General features: G+C 39.0%; 1 protein-coding gene across 5 annotated transcripts in view; it reads left to right on the top strand.

The window, feature by feature from the left end:
* Nucleotides 1–7333: 7333 nt before the first annotated feature.
* Nucleotides 7334–17855, top strand: part of LOC127443356 (circadian locomoter output cycles protein kaput-like) — a 47045-nt gene continuing 36523 nt past the window's right edge. Inside the window, exons 1-4 of one of the 5 annotated variants that reach the window (XM_051701866.1) lie at nt 7334–7475; nt 8380–8485; nt 8939–8998; nt 9269–9417. In XM_051701866.1, the coding sequence (XP_051557826.1) occupies nt 8469–8485; nt 8939–8998; nt 9269–9417 (226 nt within the window). In that variant the 5' untranslated portion in view covers nt 7334–7475; nt 8380–8468. Of the gene's footprint in view, nt 7767–8379; nt 8486–8938; nt 8999–9268; nt 9418–17855 lie in introns of those variants that run through there. The other 4 variants (XM_051701865.1, XM_051701868.1, XM_051701867.1 and 1 more) reach the window with 4 other exon arrangements.

Genomic DNA, 17855 nt, shown 5'->3' with positions numbered 1-17855 from the left:
CTTCACTCAATAATGAAACCACATTCAACCGTGATTCTACTCATAAAACTCCACATGTGACATTATAAGGTGAAAATATGTTGGATCTTCACAGGTATGACATCAACAAAAGACGACATTCCGTTCCAAAATAAAAGACAGGTAGACTTAACAAGAACCCTGTACAATAAATATGTAATAATAATATGTAATAAATATAAAATGTTATTCACTAATGCTTTTGTATTCTTATTCAAATGTGCAAAACTAGCACTTCATTTAACTTTCCAAATATAAACATGAAAGGATGGTGACAAAGTAGCTATAGATACTTGTAACACAACTTCACAGAAGAAGGGAAGGAGAACACAGGGAGGCGGGTTTTCCAGGCTCAGGTAAGACTTTTAATCGGCCATTTCAATGCTTCACAACTTTACAAACTCATCAGACTCACAGGCATGTAGACCTTTAAACACATTAGCTTCACAGGCACGTAGGTACTTAGACACATCAGCTTCACAAACACAACAGATTAAACGCAACAGCTTCAGGAGCACCGTGGCCTTCCTTGTGCCAGGCCCTCTCTCTCTGCTGGTGGTGTGGCTGCTTATATGCCGCTCTCCCCATGCTCACTGGAATTAGAGACAGGTGTTAAACATAATCTAGCTCAGGTGCAAGCGCCCTTACCGCTTTCTCTCTCTCCGGATGGATGCTTGACCACGCCCCCGCTGCCACAATACTGTACCACAGACATACAGTAATGGAAGAAAAAGTGAAAGAAACTGGCAAAACTATGGAAGCCGCAGTTTCTGCCGCAGTCGATTAAACCAAATGTGATTCTGTCAGTCATAATACTGAGATATCAAGACATTGTTATGAATTACTGTTATATATTATAATATTTATAAAACATTATCTTAATAATGAGCAGGCCCAGATAGAATCTGTTGACATTTTTTCACATTTTCTGCGGAATTCTGTGGAAAGGGATTTTAATGTAGTAAAAAGTGTTAAATGAAGCTGAGAGTACTATACTTTTATAGCTTATAGCAAACCCAAATTAGCCAAAATATATACACTGGTAGCCAAAAGTTTGGATTTTGCGGTTTCAGAAGGAAATTGGTACTTTAATTCACCAAAGTAGCATTCAACTGATCACAAAGTATAATCAGGACATTACTGATGTAAAAAACAACAACATCAATTTGAAAAAGTCATTTTTGATCAAATCTAGACAGGCCCCATTTCCAGCAGCCACCACTCCCACACCTTATCCTTGAGTAATCATGCTAAATTGCTAATTTGGTACTAGAAAATCACTTGCATTTATATCAGACACAGTTGAAAGCTATTTGGTTCATTAAATGAAGCTTAACATTGTCTTTTTGTTTGTTTTTGAGTTGCCAGAGTATGCAATAAACTGGCATGTCTTAAGGTCAATATTAGGTCAAAAATGGCAAAAAAGAAACAGCTTTCTCTAGAAAATCGTCAGTTAATCATTGTTTTGAGGAATGAAGGCTATACAATGCTTGAAATTGCCAGATTTCATACAAAGGTGTACAATACAGTCTTCAAAGACAAAGGACAACTGGCTCTAACAAGGACAGAAAGAGATGTGGAAGGCCCAGATGTACAACTAAACAAGAGGATAAGTACATCAGAGTCTCTAATTTGAGAAACAGACACCACACATGTCTTCAGCTGACAGCTTCATTGAATTCTACCCGCTCAACACCAGTTTCATGTACAACAGTAAAGAGAAGACTCAGGAGTGCAGGCCTTATGGGAAGAATTGCAAAGAAAAAGACACATTTGAAACATAAAACAAAAAGAAAAGTTTAGAGTGGGCATAGAAACAAACATTGGACAACAGATAATTGGAAAAGAGTGTTATGGATCTTAACCCCATTAAGCTTTTGTGGATCACTGTAAGGTGCGTGAGAAGTGCCCGACAAGACAGCCACATCTATGGCAAGTGCTACAGGAAGCGTGGGGTGAAATGTCACCTGAGTATCTGGACAAACTGACAGCTGGAATGCCAAGGATCTGCAAAGCTGTCATTGCTGCATGTGGAGGATTTTGTTATGAGAACTCTTTGAAGTAGTTTAAGAAATTCTGAACATTTTTTTTTCAAATTGTAATAGTAATTTTTAATGTTATTTATGTCCTGACCATACATTGTGATCAGTTGAATGCCACTTTGGTGAATAAAAATACCAATTTCTTTCCATAAGTGCAAAATCTGTACATTATTTCACTTTTAGCTGCCAGTGTATAAAATATATACAGCATATACAGTATATATATATATATATATATATACATACAGAGTTGGGGAGTAACGGAATACATGTAATGGGAATACGTATTTAAAATACAAAATATAAGTAACTGTATTCCACTACAGTTACAATTTAAATCATTGGTAATTAGAATACAGTTACATTCAAAAAGTATTTTGATTACTAAAGAGATTACTTTGCATTTTATTGTCATTTGTTTCGTTTAATATTTAGTCCTTTCAGATGGAAAACATTTATACATATAAATGATGCGATCCAAAGTGCATTTGAACAGCGGTGAATCACTTTCTTGTGATGTGTTACATTCATACAAGCAGACAGAGAAGTAAGTTTGAAGTAAGTTTGGAGCAGAAGAAATAGAAATAAACATTGTGTAAATTGTCAGCTTTACACTAAGCTAAAATGCTATTTCTAGCTATTTTACATGCACAATCATATTTTTTTATCAAGATAATTCACATTGGATCATAATTTCTTTTTTTCTAGTAAGACCTTTGATATTAGGGCAAAAATTTTATTCTTGATAATAATTTTTGTATTGTTTTCCTGTAAAAATATCAAAAATCCTTAAAACAAGATCAATTAGATTAATCTTGTTTTAGAAACAACACTGCATAAGATATTTAGGTTTTTCAGAGAATGTATTTTTAACATGTGTATTTTGTCTTACTGTACTGGCAGAGTTTTTATAGTCAAAACAAGTGAAAAAATCTACCAGTGCTGAAGAAGTAATCCAAAGTATTTAGAATACGTTACTGACCTTGAGTATTCTAACAGAATATGTTACAAATTACATTTTACAGCATGCATTCTGTAATCTGTAGCGGAATACATTTCAAAAGTAACCCTCCCAACCCTGCCGATGAAAACTAATGGGGAACAGAGGAGAAACACTATGTGCCTCTAATCGAGCCTTCTTTGGCTCTGGGCCATGAATAACAGCGAGCTCCACTTCAAAGGGCTGGGCATGTCAGTAACGTTTCGTTGGCGCATTTTCGCGCTGAGACGGCAGGTGCTTACACTTGGGCCACGGCTCGTGTGGCTTCACTGACGGCTCATTAGTAGCTTTCAGCTGCGCTGGGGCAGCAAGAAATTAATTCTTTGTTGGGTGCTGACCAGAAATAGATCGGGAGCATGCCGGGAAAGGGGAAGTACTACTTCTCTTTGGTAGAAAGTTTTTTAACGCTAGAGATTGCTTTTGCGCCATGAAGCGCTCTGAAAAGCTTTCTACGGCGTTGCCAAAGAGACCATTGGGTGACACAGGGGTGTCGAGGAGGGTGGCTTTCTCTGCGTCATGCATCTCCATGAGAGTTAGCCAAATATGCCGATCCAAAATCACCAGGTTGCTCATTGCTTTGCCAATGGCCTGAGCAGTAGCTTTCATGGCTCACAGCGCCAAATCTGTAGCAGTGCAGAGCTCTTTGAACAGCTCTGGATCGGAACCTTGCTCATTCATTTGTTGAAGAAGCTTCACTTGAAAAACCTGGAGCACTGACATGTTGTGGAGTGCTGAACCAGCTTGGCCCACTGCTGTATAAGCTCTTCCAGCCAGTGTGGACGTCAGTTGACACGGCTTGGAAGGGTGGGCGGGCCGGGATTTCCATACCATGGCAGTATTATGCAGAGGTGAGCTGCAACCACCTGTTCTACAGGGGTAAGTTTTGAATAGCCTTTTTCATCGGCATGGTCCACTTTAGTGATGACAGCAGCACCTCCGACCTGAATGCGCGAAGAGTATAAGGCACACACCAGGTCTCTGTGAGCTACATATAGACCTCAGGGAAGAATGGTGTGCTCCTCCGGTCTGTTGATGACGGCCGATTTTCAAAAAATATTCATACAGGCGAGAATTTTCTGGCTCTTCTGGAGGGGACCACTCAAGACCGAGCTCTTCAACCACCCTCACAAGGATGCGAAGAAGCTCCTTGTCTGTGGCGTGTGCATGCTCTTCACCTTCGCTGGGGAAAGAGCGAAGGATTCAGCATCCTCCGTGAACCACTCGCCTGAAGCCGTGAGCAACACAGCATCATCCCCATCGTCAGAGCCGCCAAACGTAATGCTGTGCACTCTAATAGAGGGCCAGAACTCATCACGTGCATATTGCAAAGGCAAGGACGTTAGATCGGAAGTTCAAGAAGCTCGCTTGCGCCGGCACGAGATCCTCCTCTAAGACTTCCAGCTCAACCTCACTGCCCCACCATGCCTCCTTATGTGGTCCCTTGGGACTTAACACTGAAGTGGTAGGTGGGAGGACACGGGAGGCTGGACCTTCCCTCAGAACGAGGTCGTTTCCAGAGCGCAACAACAGGAGATTCATGCCCTCGCAGTGAGGGCAGTCTGTCTCTATGAGAGCTCCTCATGCGTGGGCATGGCCCAGACAGCGAACCCAGCTCTTGTTCTCATCAGATGGGGGGATGTGCCATTCGCATAGAAAATACTTGCTTAACGACATCTTTAGAAAGACACATATCACGCAAGTGGCTCTTTTAGTCAATATTGTATATATGTGGGAACGACGAGCATCTGAAGCGAAGAACCTTTTCATCGAGAGCGTCTTCGATGGTGATGTGGAGAACTCTTCACCGGAACACACAGGGCAGTGGAAAGCTTCTCTGTGCAGGCACTGATCACAGGCAACGAGTTGTTCCATCCACAGTAAATGTATATCGACAACAAAGCAGAAAGGGTTCCAAGATGAAAATTAAGTTTACAGTCTTGAAGGAAGAAAATTCTGAAAAAATGGTGACTGAGCACCCGCTTATATAGGCCTAATGCATGCCTAAAGGGGTGGGGCTCAGACACCATTGCCAATTAGAGGATTGTATAAGGGTTTCAACAAGGTTGTGGAGAAGGAATTCCCCATAGTGCTAACGGAAATATTGAGTGAACTGAATCGATAGAGAACTGCATTTTTGCACCCATGAAGGGCACTGCGGGAAGGGGAGGCCATTCGATGGGTCGTTAAAAACTAAAGTAATTAAATGCATTTTTTCATGAAGGTCCCTTCTACAACACTGTTAGCAAAGAGTACATTCATACAGTAATGCCATGCTCCCTTCAGAGTGCATGACCACTTTAAGAGCTCTGTCCTTAGGAGTGAGTAGGGCATAGGGATGATCACTTTCGATTGGAGTTTGCCCACCGTCGTGAGTTTTCGTGGTAGATATTCAAACTTACACTGTTATTATGAAAAATAAATTACATAAATAAAGAAATAAAAATATTTTATTTTTAATATTAATAATAATATTTTAAACTTCTTCTAACAAATCTAATATTTAAAAGATTGTTTTCCTTTCATGGTCATTATGGATGAAAGACATTACAAACAACATCTTTAAAGAGAAAATAAGACTTTGACTTAATAGTTTAGTTTTACACTTGTGATCATCTTCATCCTTAAGGGAACATAGTGAGCAATGATGCTTCCTGGTTTTAAGGTGCATTCTGGGAATTTTTAGGGAGTGAACGTTTCAGTGCACTGGAACGAATTTGCAATAAAAGCCCTAGAAATGGCCGACTCCCTGATCAGTGGCCTGACTATGCAGCTGATTGATACCCATCCCTCGTATTGAGAAAACTTCTTATAAAATAACTTGGAATCTCATAAGATAATTATTTCCCTGCTGGAAAAATCCAGCTTAAGCTGGTAGCCGTGTTTTGGAACATGGTAGCTGGTTTCTAGCTTATCCAAGCTGCTTATTAGGTGGTACAAAGCTGGTCTTAAGCTGGTTCAAGTTGGGAGACCATCTTTGACCAGCTATCAGCTGGTCATACCAGCTCAAGGTGGTCAACCTGGTTTTTGGGACATGGTAGCTGGTCAACCAACTACGAATCAGCTTGGACTAGTTCCCATGCTCCAAAACACAGCTTACACTGGATTTTCCTGCAGGTTTTTTTCACCCCTTTTTCTCCCCAATTTGGAATGTCCAATTCCCAAAGTCCTCATGGTGGCGTAGTGACTCGCCTCAATCCGGATGGCGGAGGACAAATCTCAGTTGCCTCCACGTCTGAGACATCAATCCGCGCATCTTATCACGTGGCTTGTTGAGCGCGTTACCACAGAGACATAGCGCGTGTGGAGGCTTCACGCTATTCTCCGCGGCATCCACGAACAACTCACCATGCGCCCCAAAGAGAGCAAACCACATTATAGCAACCACAAGGAGGTTACACCATGTGACTCTACCCTCCCTAGCAACCGGGCCAATTTGGTTGCTTAGGAGACCTGGCTGGAGTCACTCAGCACGCCCTGTATTCAAACTCGCGACTCCAGGGGTGGTAGTCAGCGTCCTTACTCGCTGAGCTACCCAGGCCCCTTTTCTGCAGGGTTTTGTAATAATGAGTAAGTAGCCTACTGCATAATATTGAGACATACTAACACATACAGTACAATTATGAGAAATGTATAATTATTATAAGATCCTAAGTCATGATTTTAAGAAAATGCCTTAATATTATGAGATACTAATGGCTTAAAAATGAGAGACAGGTGTCATGATAAATTGAGTCTGCCAGGTATACTGAGTCCCCATTTAACATCACATCCATTCCATTGGCTCAAAGAGCTAGTAATGGGTACTCTATTCAGTGCCTAATTAAAGATCTTACAAATTCTCTTATATTTACACATTTGGCAGATGCTTTTATCCAAAGCAACTTACAGTGTCCTTATTACAGGGATAATCCCCCTGGAGCAACCTGGAGTTAAGTGCCTTGCTCAAGGACACAATGGTGGTGGCTGTGGGAATTGAACCAACAACTTTTGCTTACCAATTCAGTACTTTAGTCCACTACACCACCACCAATCATATTTTACACATAATAATGTATAACTGAAGTTATAGATTGTGAAATTAAAATGTGTCGTTGTTTGTGTTTTTCAGTTAGCCTAGACTTCAATGACATGCTACCACGATAACACGATAGGTTTTTGCTCAGGCATTACAAACGGTATCCCCCATGGGGACTCTGGCTTCCATTCAAAACAGTAGGCAGCGCACTATTTTGCAAGGAACCTATACTGTATGCTTATTGTTTGCGCACTATTTTGCAAGTGAAGTGTCCTGTGTGCGCTTATGGCGTAGGCTAATGCGCATGCCTTTGACTGCTTGCGTGAAGAAGGCCTGGCCTAATGTAATGTTTTCTTCCAACTCGCAGCCGAAGTCGCGCTCGAACGGCCACCGATCGAAGGTAAAAGAAGACGAAGCCTTTAAACTGCGTTGGTGTAAAGCAATGAAGGCGCATATTGAAATTGTGTGCTGGGGTTGAGGATCAGGACGAGCTTCCGTTACGCGGTTACGCCTCGCGAGTTACTAGGCCCACTGACCCACATTCGGGAGAGCTCTCGAGGAAGTGCGTGCTTGAAATTCAGTATTGCAGTTTTCATTATTGCACCGTGATTTTTATTGACCCCAGTGCTGCTTTATGACCTAGTGGACGACAGGAGGCCTAAGAGTTGTCCGGGCACCTGTGTGTTTAACGGTAGGTAGCAGATATGCTAATGTCGTTAAAGGCGGTAGTTTGGTGACACATAAGCTATGTTGGAAGGCCTATATATAGTGTAAGGTTTTTACAACTATTGAAGTTTACTTATCACTTTGTATGCATGACGTGAATTTTCCCTTTTCTTTATAAGATATAAGGTTGGTTTCGTTTCAGTGTTTTCGTACAATGCCACTGTCCTTTTTATGAGGTGTTGATCGCTGTTGTTTTGGTTGTAATATGCGTGTAATTACAGTGTTGAACTGCAATGAGCATAATGTTTGAGGCTTGACAGTCATTTGCATGCACTTTTAAATGCACTACACTAGTTCTGCATTGACTCAGACTGGCACTGATTATTGTCTTTTCGGATCTGTAAATGAAAATTTACTAAGGAGAAAGTAAATATCCACAGTTTCTTGTGTAAAGGAGTCTGTTTTTGTTGTGTAAGCAGTTATGTGACCCTTCTCTATGTGTCCTCTATTAACCTTTCACCTCTGACTATAGAAAGAATGACCTGACAGATTCTCAGGAAGTATATAAAACTACACAGAGATTGATATGTTGTTGTTCAATTATCTTTCTTTTGTGTGTCCATGTGTTGATTTCACAGGTCTTCTTGTTGGCCAGTCTTTTTCACCAATGTCTTCCCAATGCGGCACATTTATTTTACCCCAGACTGATCCATGAGACAGCATTATCATGAGCTCCAGAGACAGGTATGGCAAACCGAAAGTCCTCACATAGTTCTACAGACATACTACTTTTTGACATCTATGTATTACAGTATTAGTACATCAGAAAATTTGGTTTGATGTTCTGTGTATAAATGTTTACATGTATATGTAGACAGGTTGCTTGTGATGGTGTAGGACCACTTTTATATCCACACATGGGGCTTTACTGTCCCACACTCTGCATTTATGTTTACTCTTACAATAAACAAGAATTCAGTCTGAGTTTTTTTTAATTCTGCAGTTTGTCTTGAATCATATTCTAGAAGCACAGTTTAGCAGCACATAGCTTCTCTCACAGGGCAGCAATATGCAAAAAAAGACAAATTTAACTATACTGCTTTTACAGGGAAAAAAATCATTTAAATTTCCCATTACTCTGTACCTCATCAAACAGAGTAATGCAATAAATGTGTGTTTTGCGTCTTCGTGTTTCAGGGATGATGACAGTATTTTTGATGTGCTGATGGAGGAAGATGAGAAGGATAAGGCGAAACGGTGACTTTAATTTCACCCACTTGTCTTGTCTTACATCAGCAACTTTATATATTTTTTCACTTGAGTGGAATTTTTGCTCGTAAATGCTTAATGTGATAGTTTCCATCCTTTTTTTTGAAATTCTTTTCCTGTATGAATGAAAAACACTGTGCAAAACTGTAGATAGACGGAAAGGTCAATAAAAGTGAGTCTTAGTTTTTTTGCGTGTTTGATTGCTGTTGTATTCTTATTTATTTATTATTTCTATATTGTCTTTTCAATCTGTCACAGAGTTTCGAGAAATAAGTCAGAGAAGAAAAGGCGAGACCAGTTCAATGTCCTCATTAAAGAACTTGGCACCATGTTGCCCGGCAACACTCGTAAGATGGACAAGTCCACCATCTTGCAGAAAAGCATTGACTACCTGCGCAAGAACAAAGGTGAGGCAAAGGGAACAGTTTAAGTTCTGAACAGTGGCTCCATACGCACAATCTAGCTGTTCTCTGGAATAAATAAAGATCTGTACATCATGATAACAGCATTAACTTTAACAGGGTTCTTAAAAAGTCTTACAGTTACTTTTTAAAATTTAAGGCCTTAAAAAGTCTTAAATATCTTAAATAAATTACAAGCAGTCTTACATTTTGGGGCGTGAATAGAGGAGACGCTTAAAACAGTCTTCTGCATGAGTCAAAATCATCTCTCTCTCTTTCTCTCCCTCTCTCTCTCTCTCTTTTGCATCCGTCATTTAGCAGCTGACACTTGAGTTTAGTGTGAGCGTTCGCAGGGAAGTGCATTTTTACTGAACTTATGATATTACAGATGTTACACTTTCATAGACCCGTTAGAAATGCAAATGGCGTTATTTTGCGTCTCTTTAAGCGAGCGATGCACTAACACTGTCGCTCCTGCTTATAATCGACAAAGCCGTCAACGTTACAATTTGCAAGCGCGTGAGGTTGGAGTGGTCTTTTGATGCCTTTCAAATCATGGCGCTTCCTTATTTTACATCACCTTTGACAAGAATTGTAAAGCTAACAGAACTACTCTGCTGCAGAGTTACACCTGTTATATCTCTTATCTCCACCTCTCTTGAGCTCCATCTGACATACAGGTATTTTCTCTGCCATCTGAATCAGTCAATTTAAGAAAAAATGTAATAATATACAAAACAATGATAATATAATGATATAAAATTATAATATTAATAATATACATAATATGAAAATATATTATCTATATTTAATATATAGAATGTAATCTGTTTTCAATATACATCATAACTAATTATGCAGCACAGTTCTCTTTCATAATTTAATCTGTTAACATTTTCAATACATTTTGTCAACTTTAAACAGCCATTTTTAAGGTAACTGACGAGTTTTGACTTGAGATATTTCACACAAAAATGAAAATTGTCATCACTTTATGCTGTTGCAAACCTGTATGACTTATTTCAGTAGGGAGTTTCAGTCACCATTCACTTACATTGAATGAAAAACAAGATGCAGTGACAGTGAATGTTGACTGAGACTAAACGTTTTGCTTAACATCTCCTTTTTTGTTCTATGGCAGAGAAAAATTCATACAGACTCATGGCTTAGCAGTGATGACAGAAATTTCATTTTTAAATGAACTGCCCTTTAACTACTTGTTAAAGTATTTGGTAAAGGTGTCTGCCAAGAAAAAAAATATATAAATGATATTCAGCACATGCTAGACCTTATTCACAGCAGCGCCATATAACATTTTTGATGAGAGTGACAACGAGGCTGTGAGGGATAGACGCACAGTCTCTTCAATGAGCTGTACTGCAGTTTAAAGTGTTTTTGGATCGTTCTGCCATTGGAAAAATCTCTTTTCAAGGACATTCAGTAGACAAAAAACTCCAGACAATTGAGTTGTGGAAAATCAGATGGGATCTTGGAGCTTTTTACAGATTTATACCATGCATGCCATTGAAGAAATGGTAAGTCTGTCCCTCACAGCTTCATTTCCATTCCCATTAAAAATCAAACATGGCGCTACTGTGAATAAGGTCTATAGTCCAATCCTCTTGTTTTCAAAAATGTCAGCGCATGCGCATTAAGTGGTGGTAGAAAGCCCACTGAGTGTTGTGTTAGATTTGACAGATTAGATGATTAAACGAAAGTATGGCACAGAACCATCATAAATACAAATGTTCTTAGCGATACAATTACTATAATAAAATGAGTTAATAACAATCATGTAATCATGTTCGCTATACATTTTTGCTGCAAAGTTGAGAGTTGAAATGATCTCAGTCCAGTCAGCTCTGTTGATGGCTTGAAGCCACAGCAGTCAACTAGAGCACTCGGAATCATTTTTCAACAATGTAATCCGATAAAAGTTTACTTTTTACACATGGTTTTTGCCACCACTTCCATGTTTGACATAAGCTGTGACATTGCCAAAGCATTGGTCTATTGCGTTATGTCTTGCGGGAAAGCAAGTGACTAAAGAGAAGGGTCACAATATAGACTACATACTTTAGGCTACGTGCATTCTTAATGAATTCATTTAGAGTTTTAATGTTGTATTAACTTAATTAAAAAATGAAAACACATAAATGCACAATAAAACATGTCCAGAGACATCCAAGTAGTCTCAGTGGTTTTGTATTTACCAGCTAATGAATTATTTAATGTGTTTTTTTTTTTTATTATTATTATTGCGAAAGTGGTCTTCAATTTTTCTTTTATTTGGCCTTAAAAAGTCTTAAAAAGTCTTAAATTTCATTCCTTCAACAAGCAGAAACCCTGTTTAATGACACAGTCTGTTTAGGTAAATACAAATTCTGGTCTCTGGTTTATAATAGGTCCTATTATCCAATTCCATAAAGAGTTTGAGGTATTTCCACCCTCAAGATCCAGACAGATGCAATTAACACAGAATGTTCAGAATAGCATACTACTCATGCAGGGTTGGGTAGAATACTTAAAGTATTTTGGGCTGAATACAAAATTTTCACCCTTAAAGGGATAGTTCACCCAAAAAGTCATCATTTACTCACCCTTATGCCATCCCAGATGTGTATGACTTATTTTGTTCTGCTAAAAACAAAGATTTTTAGAAGAATATCTCAGCTCTATAGGTCTATTCAAAGCAAGTGAATGGTGACCAGACCTTTCAAGCTCCAAAAATCACATAAAGGCAGCATAAAAGTAATCCATATGACTCCAGTTGTTAAATCGATGTCTTCAGAAGTGAGATAATGTGGCTGAGAAACAGATCAATATTTAATTCCTTTTTTACTATAAATCTCCACTTTCACTTTCACATTCTGAAATTGAAAGTGGAGATTTATAGTAAAAAATGATTGAAATATTGACCTGTTTCTCACCCAAAGTGATTGCATCACGTCAGAAAACATATATTAAACCATGGAGTCATATGGATTACTTTAATGCTGCCATTATGTGCTTTTTGAACTTCATAGTTCTGGCCACCATTCACTTGCATTGTATGGACCTACAGAGCTGAGATATTCTTCTAAAAATCTTTGTTTGTGTTCTGCAGAAGATAGAAAGTCATACACGTCTGGGATGGCATGAAAGTGAGTAAATGATGAAAGAATTTTCATTTTTGGGTGAACTATCCCTTAAAAAGTATTCAGTAATGTATTCCAATATATCACATAAAAGTGACGTATTCCGAATACATGAATACTGTAAGAATACATATTTATAAGGGGCCTGGGTAGCTCAGCGAGTATTGATGCTGACTACCACCCCTGGAGTCGCGAGTTCGAATCCAGGGTGTGCTAAGTGACTCCAGCCAGGTCTCCTAAGCAACCAAATTGGCCCGGTTGCTAGGGAGGGTAGAGTCACATGGGGTAACCTCCTCGTGGTCGCGATTAGTGGTTCTCGCTCTCTATGGGGTGTGTGGTAAGTTGTGCGTGGATCGCGGAGAGTAACATGAGCCTCCCGTGCTGTGAGTCTCCATGTTGTCATGCACAACAATGCACAGATTGACAGTCTCAGAAGCGGAGGCAACTGAGACTTGTCCTCCGCCACCCTGATTGAGGTGAGTAACCGTGCCACCATGAGGACCTACTAAGTAGTGGGAATTGGGCATTCCAAATCAGGAGAAAAGGGGATAAAAAAATGTATATATATATATATATATATATATATATATATATATATATATATATATATAAGAATACATATTTATAAAGGCAAGGCAAAATTGGAAGAATTATGTATTATTATCCAGGGCTCAACAATAAAGACTGCCCGATGGCCCGGGGCCAGTGTGAGAGTGATTCAGGCCAGTTGCTAGAATTGTCACTTGCCCGATCGGACCAGTGCTGCATTTATAACATTAGTGGAAGCAGACAAGTGTGAGAGCACAAAAATTACATGGAGCAAACAAAGTCTTCTAACCCCGCACTCAGAGACGAGTGAGCGCGATTATATTTGGCTCGCAAAGACGTGTGAGCGCATAATATATTGGATGCGTGTGCGCACAAGAACGTGCACACACCGGGCGCTCTCCTAGAACTGTCCTTGCTATTTTCCGAGTGTCTTAGCAGCAGCAATTACCAATGTGTAGAAAGTAGCAGGAAAAAAACCCACTTCATGAATTTCGGAGCAGGATTGCACATCTTGCGCAACATTTGAAGTATCCCCGCACTTTCCCTGTGTACACAGTGCATGAAATTCCCACATTTTTTCGTTTTAACATGTTGGTGAAAATTAGTTATCCATTCATAGGAACACAAGAAATCAATAGTTTCTTTCTGTTGGACTGTAAATCTGTGTCTCTCCGTGCATCTCTCTTCATTCAGTGTAGACACTGTTTAAGGGACAGAGCACTAGAATTGTTCCCACAGTGAAAAAAAAAGCGCCTTTTATCTCATTATTTTGCCTTTAGAAATGAAGTGCAGAATGAAACTTAATAACCTCAGTTAAACACCGGTTATACATGTGGCTGATATTCATGAGCTCAGTATCCAAAATGTAAATATAGATTTAATTAGGTAACGTAATCGTAAAAAAAACGTAAACATTAATTCGACATGATAATGGCATTTGAATTGAAAAGAAGCAAAATCACTCTAGTAATTACTATTTTCAGAGCTGTTCAGCTGCAGGGATGACTATTTAAAACCGTCTACTTTATGTCATCCTCATGACACACCTGTTGCATGTCTCATTTCTGGACTGTACTGGTATTTTCTTTCTGTGCTTTGTGTATCAGTCATTGTTGGTCTTGTCTGGGTTGTCTAATTTCATGTTTATATCCACATTCTTAATTCACAGATTAGGCCTAATGTCTACCTACTGTATATTACACATCACAACCGATTTAGTAGCAAGGGGCCAGTTGTACCAGCTATATGTGAGTTACATCTTAGCCAAGTTGTGGCGTAAATGGGCACTAAGTCACAATTTACACACTACTAAATATTTGAGCAGTGCACCATTAAACTTAGGTAGAATGTAACCCTACGTATAAACTAAATATTTACGGAAGACTCCGACCAGGAGTAACGGTTGGAATAAAAAAGCAGACTGATATTTTATGACATCAATGAGCTCATGTTTTGCGTGACAGGCTTCAGTCCTTTCGACATACAGTATGATGTTGACATTTACACTCGTTTACATTTATGAGAGAGATAAAAACGTACTTTTAAGCAGCTCTTTCAGCATGAAACCATTTTAACGGTACAGTTTTTAGGGTGTGTCGCCCAGTGTCAATTTTCAGCACATTCAAAATATACAGGTGCATCTCAATAAATTAGAATGTCATGGAAAAGTTCATTTATTTCAGTAACTCAACTCAAATTGTGAAACTCGTGTATTAAATAAATTCAATGCACACAGACTGAAGTAGTTTAAGTCTTTGGTTCTTTTAATTGTGATGATTTTGGCTCATATTTAATAAAAACCCACCAATTCACTATCTCAACAAATTAGAATACATCATAAGACCAATAAAAAAAACATTTTTAGTGAATTGTTGGCCTTCTGGAAAGTATGTTCATTTACTGTATATGTTCTCAATACTTGGTAGGGGCTCCTTTTGCTTTAATTACTGCCTCAATTCGGCGTGGCATGGAGGTGATCAGTTTGTGGCACTGCTGAGGTGGTATGGAAGCCCAGGTTTCTTTGACAGTGGCCTTCAGCTCATCTGGATTTTTTGGTCTCTTGTTTCTCATTTTCCTCTTGACAATACCCCATAGATTCTCTATAGGGTTCAGGTCTGGTGAGTTTGCTGGCCAGTCAAGCACACCAACACCATGGTCATTTAACCAACTTTTGGTGCTTTTGGCAGTGTGGGCAAGTGCCAAATCCTGCTGGAAAATGAAATCAGCATCTTTAAAAAGCTGGTCAGCAGAAGGAAGCATGAAGTGCTCCAAAATTTCTTGGTAAACGGGTGCAGTGACAATGGACCAACACCAGCAGATGACATTGCACCCAAATCATCACAGACTGTGGAAACTTAACACTGGACTTCAAGCAACTTGGGCTATGAGCTTCTCCACCCTTCCTCCAGACTCTAGGACCTTGGTTTCCAAATGAAATACAAAACTTGCTCTCATCTGAAAAGAGGACTTTGGACCACTGGGCAACAGTCCAGTTCTTCTTCTCCTTAGCCCAGGTAAGACGCCTCTGACGTTGTCTGTGGTTCAGGAGTGGCTTAACAAGAGGAATACGACAACTGTAGCCAAATTCCTTGACACGTCTGTGTGTGGTGGCTCTTGATGCCTTGACCCCAGCCTTAGTCCATTCCTTGTGAAGTTCAGCCAAATTCTTGAATCGATTTTGCTTGACAGTCCTCATAAGGCTGCGGTTCTCTCGGTTGGTTGTGCATCTTTTTCTTCCACACTTTTTCCTTCCACTCAACTTTCTGTTAACATGCTTGGATACAGAACTCTGTGAACAGCCAGCTTCTTTGGCAATGAATGTTTGTGGTTACCCTCCTTGTGAAGGGTGTCAATGATTGTCTTATGGACAACTGTCAGATCAGCAGTCTTGCCCATGATTGTGTAGCCTAGTGAACCAAACTGAGAGACCATTTTGAAGGCTCAGGAAACCTTTGCAGGTGTTTTGAGTTGATTAGCTGAATGGCATGTCACCATATTCTAATTTGTTGAGATAGTGAATTGGTGGGTTTTTGTTAAATGTGAGCCAAAATCATCACAATTAAAAGAACCAAAGACTTAAACTACTTCAGTCTGTGTGCATTGAATTTATTTAATACACGAGTTTCACAGTTTGAGTTGAATTACTGAAATAAATGAACTTTTCCATGACATTCTAATTTATTGAGATGCACCTGTATATAGGATATTAAAATTAATAAATGTCTATTTTTCCAGCCTGTTGTATTAGTATTTATTTATCACCCCTTATTTATTTTAGATACAGTTCCTATATATTGTTATTTACACAGGGCAAATATACTATTTATCAAATTTACTTTTATTACGTATCGTATTTTAATGGGGATATAATTTATTACAGCTGACAGTTGCATGAGCAAACAAAGTTTGAACATCAACCGTAACAAGATCAATCTGAAACTCACGGCTTTTTAACAGGTCTGTGTACAAATTTGAAGGCTGTTTATTGGATCAATACAGGTAAACGTCATATTCTGTGACTACTAGTTAAGTCTTGCCTTAAGAACAGGTGGTGCGACCAAATTAAGCACTGACTTAGTTACAAACTAACTAGTAGTTACAAAGCCCTTAGTGTGAACTTTATGTCCCAACTTACGTGAGACCTTACGCTCAGCTGGTGCAACCCTACCAAGGTCTCCTCTCTCAGGGATTCTTATGTTTATTACATTCAGCCAATAATCAAATCTTTAACTCAGTAACTAAATCTTTGATCCTGGTTGTGAAAACATTACACAAGGCCCAAAAGTTGAAAGACTGACTAAATGGGTGATGGAAAACCCATCATTTGCTCCACAAAACTCTTCGCTTAAAAACGCATGTGTAAATGGCAGGACGGCTGAGGTTAATGTGATGAATTAATAACTGTAAACCGCTTATATGTGGTTACATAAGGCATAAATCATATCTTGTAAATTATAAACGTGATACAGTTTTGGGGGAATAATACGTCTAAAAACGTAATATACAGGACATAAAATATATTTAGCTTTGGACACAGTTTTTTAAAGCCATGATCGTAAAAACAGCTATTTTTCATTTTTGTGTTGGGGCCAGTGAAAATTTTGGCAGGGCAAGTAAAAATCTGAAGCACTGGCCTGACCGGGCCAGTAGAAAAAATCCTTAGCCTTGAGCCCTGGTATCTTATCTGAACTGCTACATCTCTAGTATTAATGTCTAAGTGAGTCTAAACAGCCAGTTAGCTATTTGTCAGCACATTTTATTAACCTAGGACTATCTTGATTTCTTTAAATTAGATCGCTGATGTTCTGATCTAAAATTAGATTTGGTCGCTGATGTTTTTGATGAAAGGCAGAAGACAAACAGAAGGCAGCTTGGGGTCAGCTAAAATATCTCATCCCCTTTCCAACAAGAAAAATGCTGCCTGTACCTCCACGCCCAAAAAGCCTCTAGCTGTGACATTGTAGCTACCAAGCTGGGTTGTTTGTGAATATTTAGAATGGCATTTTTAATGTTTTTAACACTTTTTTGTATTTCAGTCTTCTTCTTAACCAATTATTTGATTGGACTGACAAAGATTAATACATTTTGAAACACAATTGGATAAGAATTAACCTTTTTTTTATTTTTTAGATGATAACTAGATGCATAAATTAAACATGCAACATAGTGAGGTCCTGTGACAGCAATGTAGGATATGAATGATTTTAACTAGGCTTGCTTCCATATTAAAGGAATAGTTCACCCAAAAATGAAAATTTG

Source organism: Myxocyprinus asiaticus, chromosome 7 (genome assembly GCF_019703515.2).
Source record: "Myxocyprinus asiaticus isolate MX2 ecotype Aquarium Trade chromosome 7, UBuf_Myxa_2, whole genome shotgun sequence".
NCBI lineage: Eukaryota > Metazoa > Chordata > Actinopteri > Cypriniformes > Catostomidae > Myxocyprinus > Myxocyprinus asiaticus.
The sequence above is the reverse complement of the archived record's forward strand: the minus strand, read 5'-3'. Positions and strand labels throughout refer to the sequence as shown.